Source organism: Aulonocara sp. 'chitande type north' Nkhata Bay, linkage group LG3, assembly GCF_057382095.1.
Source record: "Aulonocara sp. 'chitande type north' Nkhata Bay isolate Kocher_YH1m ecotype deep benthic linkage group LG3, A_spYH_male_GT1.1, whole genome shotgun sequence".
NCBI lineage: Eukaryota > Metazoa > Chordata > Actinopteri > Cichliformes > Cichlidae > Aulonocara > Aulonocara sp. 'chitande type north' Nkhata Bay.
This window is the reverse complement of record NC_141346.1, coordinates 59,261,898-59,270,815: the sequence shown is the minus strand read 5'-3', so window position 1 is coordinate 59,270,815 and position 8,918 is coordinate 59,261,898. Positions and strand designations below refer to the sequence as shown.

General features: G+C 45.0%; 1 protein-coding gene and 1 long non-coding RNA gene across 2 annotated transcripts; both read left to right on the top strand.

Annotated features, from left to right (window-relative positions):
* Window positions 1-1,126: 1,126 nt before the first annotated feature.
* LOC147336340 (uncharacterized) lies at window positions 1,127-1,724 on the top strand. Its single transcript, XR_015128277.1, has 3 exons — window positions 1,127-1,351; window positions 1,468-1,544; window positions 1,664-1,724. It is a non-coding gene; the product is annotated as an uncharacterized LOC147336340 (long non-coding RNA).
* Window positions 1,725-1,784: 60 nt separating this feature from the next.
* Window positions 1,785-5,142, top strand: LOC147336339 (protein NLRC3-like). Its single transcript, XM_086285368.1, has 2 exons — window positions 1,785-3,452; window positions 4,962-5,142. Exons 1-2 carry the CDS (start codon window positions 1,861-1,863, stop codon window positions 5,140-5,142), a joined length of 1,773 nt encoding a protein of 590 aa, XP_086141494.1. The 5' UTR covers window positions 1,785-1,860.
* Window positions 5,143-8,918: the final 3,776 nt, after the last annotated feature.

Genomic DNA, 8,918 nt, shown 5'->3' with positions numbered 1-8,918 from the left:
TTTAGGCATAAACAAAGTATCAAACATACTTAAGTAGAAGGACTGATGTTTGTGTTAACCCTCAAATGGGCTGTACAACATTATATAGGGAGACAAAAACAGAGATTATCGTAGCCATCGCTCTCTCGCATGGACGTGGCAGTCTTGCTGTCTGCTGCGAATCCTCCCCGTACCTCCGTGACCTCGTCTGGTATCTGCTCCCTCCTCTGTAAGAGACAGTAAAGGAAAACACGTCTCTGCCTAGTCTTGAAAATCTAATCTTATCATCCATTGTTCTTCTAGGGCCTCTTCTTCTTGTGGCCTCAGCTAACTGCTAATATTTAAATGGATAACATTAACATGTGTGCCAGCCAGGTTAACATTTATGATGACCTATGATTAATTAACTGATGTTGAAACTGGAGCTTTACTGACCTCTGAAATTCCTCCTAAAGTGTTATTCAGTGTTGTGACAGTCAGCTGCTTCAGCTGCTGCTGGGATGGGCTGTGGCAAAGAGAACAGAGGAAATCAAAATCAGAGTTTTTCTCTGAATTAAAAGCAAGGAAACAACAATATATTCTACATGGTGAAACTGATGGTTTATGGTGTTTGGGTATGTTTTTCTGTATTTATGCAGATAAAGTGTAAACTCAGATGAATTATACCATCAAATGTTAAAGGAAAATATCAGGATGAGTGTCTGTGAGCTGAGAAGGACGTGAAGCGAGCAGTTTATCCCAGAGCTGAAGCTGCTCTGTGTGCAGAGATGAGCTCAGATTCCTGCTGTGATTGATCAACAGTCACAGAAATGTAGACTTGTAGTTATTACTGCAGTATGGTCACAGCAGATACTGATAAACATGTATTATGAGGATGGATGATCAAGTTTCTCACTCTCTCCTTTAAATCTCAGTTTTTTCTTCTTCACAGTTTATCTGTTAATTTATTAATGAATAACACTGAAAGAGTTTCTGTTATATTTCCCCTTGAACATCAGCTTATTAGGGCGGCATTAGGAAATAGCCCCCCTCCAAAGAATGAATAAATGAATGATGATAATAATAAAATGATTCAAAAGCAGAGCTCAGAGTGGTAGAATGGTCAAACATGGATCCACGGGTGGTTCGACTGCATTTGGTGACGTGACTAAAGCAAATCTTTCAAATAATCCCACCATCAACGGGATGTTGTCTCCTTTACTACGGTTACTTTACTTGGTCACCGTGTGAATTTCTTTGAAATGAACCAAATTCTTTTATTTGTTGGTTGTTGCATATTTAACCTCTACAGTCAGGAAAGGAGGAGATGAGGCCTCAACAATGTTGGGTTGTAGCTGTGGTTCAGGTTAGAGTGAGTGTCCATGGAATAAATGTAAGTCAGTGAACTGGAAACATGACTGTGTTCAAACTTTGTTTTCCTTTTTATAACGAGTCTAATCAAAGGTGGACAGAAGTATCTCCACTTTGACTTTTCTGTGTCACCATCAGAGCTTCTGCACAGTGTGGAGAAAGATCCAGAAGCAGAGCTGGACTGCAGACAGCCAGTCAGAGCAACTGTGTACAAAGTAAGACTGAACATCTGTCTGCTGATGGACTCATTTCTGAAAACTGGACTTCTCGTGTTGTTCAGACATTGAAGAGTTTTCTTTCTCTTTAGTCTCATTGTTTTTCTTTCTTTCAGCAGATGTTGGTCTGCAGGAGGTTTTAGATGAACATAAGATCAGTCTGAGGAGGAGATGTGAACGTGTGACTGAAGGAAGTGATGAAACAGGAAGTAGAACCCTCCTCAACACCATCTACACTGAGCTCCACATCACAGAGGGACAGAGTGAAGAGGTTCATACCCAACATGAGGTGAGGCAGCTGGAGACAGCTTCCAAGATGGACGCCCTCCATGACGCTCCAATCAGGTGCCAGGACATCTTTAAAGCCTTACCTGACCAACAGAGACCCATCAGAGTGGTTCTGACCAACGGCGTGGCTGGTGTTGGAAAAACCTTCTCAGTGCAGAAGTTCACTCTGGACTGGGCAGAGGGCTTGGAGAACCAACATGTCAGTGTGGTGGTTCTGCTTTCATTCAGGGAGCTGAACCTGATCAGAGATGAGCAGTACAGTCTTCTGGAGCTGCTCCATGTTTTCCATCCAACATTACAGAAGGTCACAGCAGAGAAGCTGGCTGTCTCTCAGCTTTTGTTCATCTTTGACGGCCTGGATGAAAGCAGACTTTCATTGGATTTCACCAACAGGAAGCTGCTGTCTGATGTCACACAGAAGTCATCAGTCAGCCAGCTGCTGACAAACCTCATCCAGGGGAATCTGCTTCCCTCGGCTCTCGTCTGGATAACTTCCCGACCTGCAGCAGCCAATCAGATCCCTCCTAAATGTGTTGACAGGCTAACAGAAGTACGAGGCTTCACTGACGCCCAGAAGGAGGAGTACTTCAGGAGGAGATTCAGTGATGAAGAGCTGTCCAGCAGAATCATTTCCCACATGACGACATCCAGGAGCCTCCACATCATGTGTAGTATCCCAGTCTTCTGCTGGATCACTGCTACAGTTCTGGAGCACATGTTGACTACAGAGCAAAGAGGAGAGCTGCCCAAGACCCTGACTGACATGTACTCACACTTCCTGCTGGTTCAGACAAAGAGGAAGAAGAACAAGTACCATGAGGGACGTGAGACGAGTCCACAGGAGCTGACGGAGGCTGACAGGGAAGTTCTTCTGAAGCTGGGGAGGTTGGCGTTTGAACATCTGGAGAAAGGAAACATCATGTTCTACCAACAAGACCTGGAGCAGTGTGGTCTGGATGTGACAGAGGCCTCGGTGTACTCAGGAGTTTGTACAGAGATCTTCAAAAGAGAGTGTGTGATCTTCCAGAAACCAGTCTACTGCTTTGTTCATCTGAGCATTCAGGAGTTTCTGGCTGCTGTCTACAAGTTCCACTGTCACACCAACAGGAAGACAAAGGTGCTGAAGAACTTTTTGGGAAAAAAATACAACGAGTCCTCTCTGGATGATTTCCTTAAACGAGCCATGAAGAAATCCCTCCAGAGTAAAAATGGCCACCTGGACCTGTTTGTTCGCTTCCTTCATGGCCTCTGTCTGGAGTCCAACCAGAGACTCTTAGTAGGTCTGCTGGGTCAGACAGAGATCAGTCCAGGAACCATCCAGAGAGTCATCAACAACCTGAAGGAGATGAACAGTGATGAAATCTCTCCTGACAGAAGCATCAACATCTTCCACTGTCTGATGGAAATGAACCACCTCTTATTATTTCAGGAGATCCAAGAGTTCCTGAAGTCAGAGAACAGATCAGAGAAGGAACTCTCTGAGATCCAGTGCTCAGCTCTGGCCTTCATGCTGCAGATGTCAGAGGAGGTTCTGGATGAGTTGGACCTGCAGAAGTACAAAACATCAGAGCGGGGACGACAGAGACTTATTCCAGCTGTGAGGAACTGCAGAAAGGCTGGGTGAGTCCAGATGTGATCATTAACATCATTGATCAGTGTAGGTTAGTAGTTTAATGTTGAAAATAAAATCAGATTGTAACCACAAAGTGTTTGTGTCCGTACGCTGCAACCTTCCACACCATTCCTTTATTGTACAGACTCAGCAGCAGCTCCATGGATCCCAAATCCAAGAGTGGAGAAAAGATTTGAAGTGTGTCACATCCATGCAGTCACAGCTGTTTCCACCATGTTTCCACTGATATTAATCCTGTTCAATGACACGTTTCATATCAGTGAATATGTTCTTTAGGACGTCCACTGACATGTTTAAGTGTCCTGCTGGAAATCACTCAAATCATCCATGAATCCATGAAAAATTCTTTTAGTGTTTCTAACTTCACCCTCTGTCCTCTCTCTCTCTCCATCCTCCTCACTGCTTCTTTCACTGATAATCACACAAACATCGTATTCAGCTACAAAATAACACAATAACATCATCTGATGATCATTATTATAAGAGCAGGATCCATATTTGATATCAGAGTAACACACTGCTTGGTTATGTGCAGTCATCATCAGTGACTGTGGGTCAAACAGAAGCTCTCTGATTGGTTGCTGACCTTGGTCACCTGTCCACTCTCACCTGTTTGTGTTTGCTCTCTCTTTGCTGTCTCCATCCTCTCTCTCCTTTCTCTCCCTCTCTGTCTTTGTACGTCACTCAGGTCCAATGGAAACAGTGACATTTACAAACCAATCAAAGACAAACTGATCCATGTCAGGTTATAACAATATTCAAAGTGAATACAGGCTGCTGCTGGACACAGACAGGTAACATCATTTTGACTTGCTGTCACCTGGATCTGGACTCATAAACACTGAAGCCCTGAACAGGAATACAAATCATTTTCTGCCAACTAGCGACACACCAGCAGATAATGGCTCAGAAAGCTCAAATGAGCCAATCATTTCTGTGTTTAGTTCCCCTGAAATCAGATCTGATATCAGCAGCTCTGAGTTCATTCATCATTATTGTCCAGTGATGAGATTTCTGCTCCGTTTGGTAACAGTCAGCAGGTTTTTCCTGCGTGTGGACGTGAACAGTCGTACCTGACAGCAGATAGCAAACAGAGATCATCTTTCCAGCTGGAACTCTTCACTGAGCTGAACTCATTCAAAATGTTCTGGAGTCAAAACAGGAAACAGTCCAAATGTGTGTCTTCACTCTGACTCTGGATCAGATCTCAGTGACAGGCTGTGGACATTATGGAAGCCTAAATGTGACACCATCTTCCTCCTTCATCTGCAGATTAAAGCCAAACAAAGATTCTCATTAAAAGTCTGCAGGTCTGAGAGAGACTCAATCGTTGTGTCATGTCAAACACAGTAAGAGGAGCTGAAGCACAGATGTGACGAGCAGATTCATCAGATTATGACCTCACTCTGTTTTGTCTTCATATACATTCAGTCTGTGTTTATAATGCAGATTTTCTGCTTTTATAATAACACATTTTATATTTTCTATCATCACAGACTGACTCAGTGTGGACTCAAAGAGTCTCACTGTGAAGTTGTGGCCTCAGCTCTGAAGTCCAACCCCTCCCATCTGACAGAGCTGGACATGAGTAGAAATAATGACCTCCAGGATTCAGGTGTGAAGCTTCTGTGTGCTGGACTGGAGAGTCCAAACTGTCGACTGGAGACTCTGAGGTGAGTTCACTGACTGCGGCTGTTGTTGTTTTTCTATATTTCAGGTCTTTGATTGATGTTTGAAACTTTCTTTAGTTCCTACATGTTCAGGATGTGTCTGAAGACAAATGTGAAGAAGTTTGAGTGCTTTCAGAAATGTTGTCTTTCCAAACGACTGAACAGCAGTTTTTCCTTTTGGCTCCAAACAGAAGTGACAGACTTGAGCAGGGTTCATTTAAAGGCTGACAGAAGTGGAGTGGTGACGGGGAGATGTTTGACAGGACAGTGTTTCAGCCTCCACAGGTTCATGTTGTGCTCCATCAGTCAGTGAAGATGAAGTCAGTGCTGATGAGGCTGTAGAGTGTGTGAGGGATGTGAATGAGGATGATGAAGATCTGATGATAGCAGATAAAAACAGGCTGCAGAGACTTTGAGCCATACAGGGCACACAGTGTGTGTACAGAACAGCTGAAATCATTATGGAGGCCTCACTGGGATATGGAAGCATCACAGTACAGCTTCAGTGAAGCATTAAAGTCTCTGATATGAGATGAGAAATGAAGCAGCCAGAGCTTTTTCATGAGTGGAAATCCACTGTGACTGTGAGCTGCTGCTACAGCTTCCAGATTAGCCAGCAGCTCATCCTGCTCAACATTTCCTCACCAACTTTAATGGAAGTGTGATGTTTTCAGCTGGAGTGATGGTCAGGGTGGCCTCCCTCTCCTCTTCTTCTTCTCTTCCTCTTTCATTTGTAAAGCCACTTCTGCTGCTTTCATTCATTTGGAAGTCCTGTAGCTGAGTTTGGGAGAGACTAACAGCCTCGGCAGCAGAGGGGAGAAAGGCTGTAACACCACCACTTTACTCTGTTCTACCTGTCACATCATTTTATCAGGAAAGAAATATGCTCATGTTTTTACTATGTTTGTCTTGAAGATGTAAGAAGATCACATGGTGCTTTTTATTATTGTGTTGGTTTGTTTCCTGTCTCTTGGATGGAGCCCAGCTGTGCGTGGCCCCTGGGCCTGTGGTCAGAGTGTGTGCTGGATAATCCGGCCCAGGATGAGGCCAAACTGACATGGGATGAAATGTCTGTCACATAATTGAGCTTAGTGTAGTTTCATTTCTGCAAAATTTAAAAACAACCAAAACTTTGTTCTGTCTTTTCTATGTTATACTGTAGACTTTCTTTGATACTGTGTCCAAAAGGAGCAGCTTTTACTTTGAAGGGGAGGCGTCTCTGTTTCCTCTTCAGGTTGGATGATGGAAGCAAATGAGTGTGTGATGTTCTTTCAGTGTTGCACTTTGTAGACGCTCCCTGAGCACTGGTCTCACAGCCAGCTGCACATAGAGACCAGTTCAAGGTTCAAGGTTCTTTATTTGTCACATGCATAGTTATACAAGTATAACACACAGTGAAATGTAGCCTGACACGCTCCTCGACATGTGCAAAAAAAAAAATGTGTAGAGTGTGTAGGTGTGTAGAGGAAAAACATATATATATATATATATATATATATATATATATATATATATATATATATATATATATATATATATATATGTAGTATATACATTGGGTGAATGTGCAGAAGTAGCAGCAAGCAGGTGAATTCTGTACATTAATATGAATAGACATCTGACTATTTTACAGGATAGACAATATAAACATATTTAAAATTAAAGGAATTGAAATGTACATTGTGCCTTGGTTTAGAGTGTCTGGAAGAGTCCTGACTCAGTCAATTATAGATGATGTGAGAGGGCGGGTGTGTGTGTTTAGGGCACGGATGGCTTGGGGATAGAAGCTCCTCTTGAGTCTCTCTGTCCTTGCCCGGAAGATGCGGAACCTTCTACCAGATTGCAGAAGTTGGAACAGTTTGTTGCCAGGATGGGACGGGTCCTTCAGTATCTGCGCTGCTCTAGTCCGGCATCTCCTGGTGTAGGTGTCCTGAAGCGGGGGGAGAGCAATCCTGCAGCAGCGTTCTGCTGTACGGATCACTCTCTGGAGAGCTTTTTGGCCCTTCACACAGCTGTTCCCGAACCACGATGTCATGTTCTGTTTGAGGATGCTCTCCACAGCGCCTGTATAGAAAATCCTGAGGATCTTTGGAGAGACCCTGAACTTCCTCAGTTGTCGTAGGTGATACAGGCGCTGCCTAGCCTTTTTGGTCTGGACCTGAATGTGGGCAGCCCATGTCAGGTCTGAGGAGATGTGGACACCAAGATACTTGAAGGACTGCACCCTCTCCACTGGAGCTCCATTGATGATAATGGGCTTGTAGTCTCTATGCTGACCCCTTCTGAAGTCCACCACCAGCTCCTTGGTCTTGCCGACGTTCAGCTGGAGGTGGTTGTCTTGGCACCACGATGCCAGATTCTTCACTTCATCCATGTAGGCCGCCTCATCGTTGTTGGAGATGGCACCCAACACCACTGTGTCGTCAGCAAACTTCACAATGGTGTTGGAGCCATGGGTGGCCACACAGTCTGAAGTGTAGAGGGAGTAGAGCAGTGGCGAGAGGACACATCCCTGAGGTGCTCCTGTGTTGATGGTGATGCTGTTGGAGAAGCACCTGCCCACCCTCACCACCTGAGTTCTGCCAGTGAGGAAGTCCAACACCCATGCACACAGACGGCTGTTAAGTCCCAGATCCCTGAGCTTTGTGAACAGTCTGCAGGGCACTATTGTGTTAAACGCTGAACTGTAATCAACAAACAGCATTCGCACATAGTTACCCTGTTTCTTGTCCACATGGCTGAGAGTGGTGTGCAGGACGTGGGCGATGGCCTCCTCTGTGGATCTGTTGGATCTGTAGGCGAACTGCAGCGGATCTGTGGTGTCTGGGATGGAGGAGGAGATGATGTTCTTCAGCAGCCTCTCAAACACCTTCATTACTACCGAGGTCAGTGCAACTGGCCGGTAATCGTTCAGGGATGAGGGTTTGCTGTTCTTGGGCACAGGGATGATGGTGGATCCTTTGAAGCATGTGGGGACCACAGACTTCGCCAGGGACTCGTTGAAGATGTAAGTGAACACACCTGCTAGCTGGTCAGCACAGCAGCGCAGCAGACGGCCGGTGATGCCGTCTGGCCCCTCCGCTTTCCTTGTGTTCACTCTCCTCAGTGCCGCTCGGACGTCATGCTCCGCGATGCTGGTCACCGGTCTCTCGCTGATGACGTCACTGTCCTCGGTAGTCAGGCGGTAGATAGCATTAGCCGCCTGGCTAACCTCGAAACGGGCGTAGAACTGATTCAGCTCGTTGGTGAATGCAGAGTCAGCGTTGATCAGCGCAGTGTCCCTTTGTAGTCTTTGTAGTCCGTAATGGTGCGTAGTCCGTGACACATACTCCGTGTGTCGCCCTGGTGGAAGTGGGACTCCACACGTTCCCGGTACCGGCGTTTGGCATCTCTCACCGCGCGCCGCACGCCGTATGAGGACGTGTTGTTAGTCCAGGTCAGAAGATGACTTGTTGGAATGAAAATGAGCTTGTAGTTTGTCTGCTTTAATAATGTGACTGGAAAAAGGTGTTGGACTTCAAATATGTCCATTTCTTTCACACTTCACCTTTAAAAGTGAAGCCTTGTGGTTCCTGGAAGGAAAAACACGACTTTTTCAAGTCTTTGTCCTGTTTTCATGATAAATGTACGAGTTTAATGTGAAACATTCATAGTTTTTTCTCTTGTTGTGTTTGTTTGAAGCTGCTTCCTGTTGGCTTCAGCTGTTTGGAGTTTCCATTTTCTAAACTTCTACATTCTGAACCTTCTTCAGCTCTGAACAGATGATGAAACACTGAATGATTT

Coding starts and splice junctions, on each gene's coding strand:
- LOC147336339 (XM_086285368.1), top strand. CDS start 1,861: ATGGACGCCCTCCATGACGCTCCAATCAGGTGCCAGGACATCTTTAAA. Junction 3,453..4,961: donor AGGAACTGCAGAAAGGCTGG/GTGAGTCCAGAT, acceptor CTATCATCACAG/ACTGACTCAGTGTGGACTCA.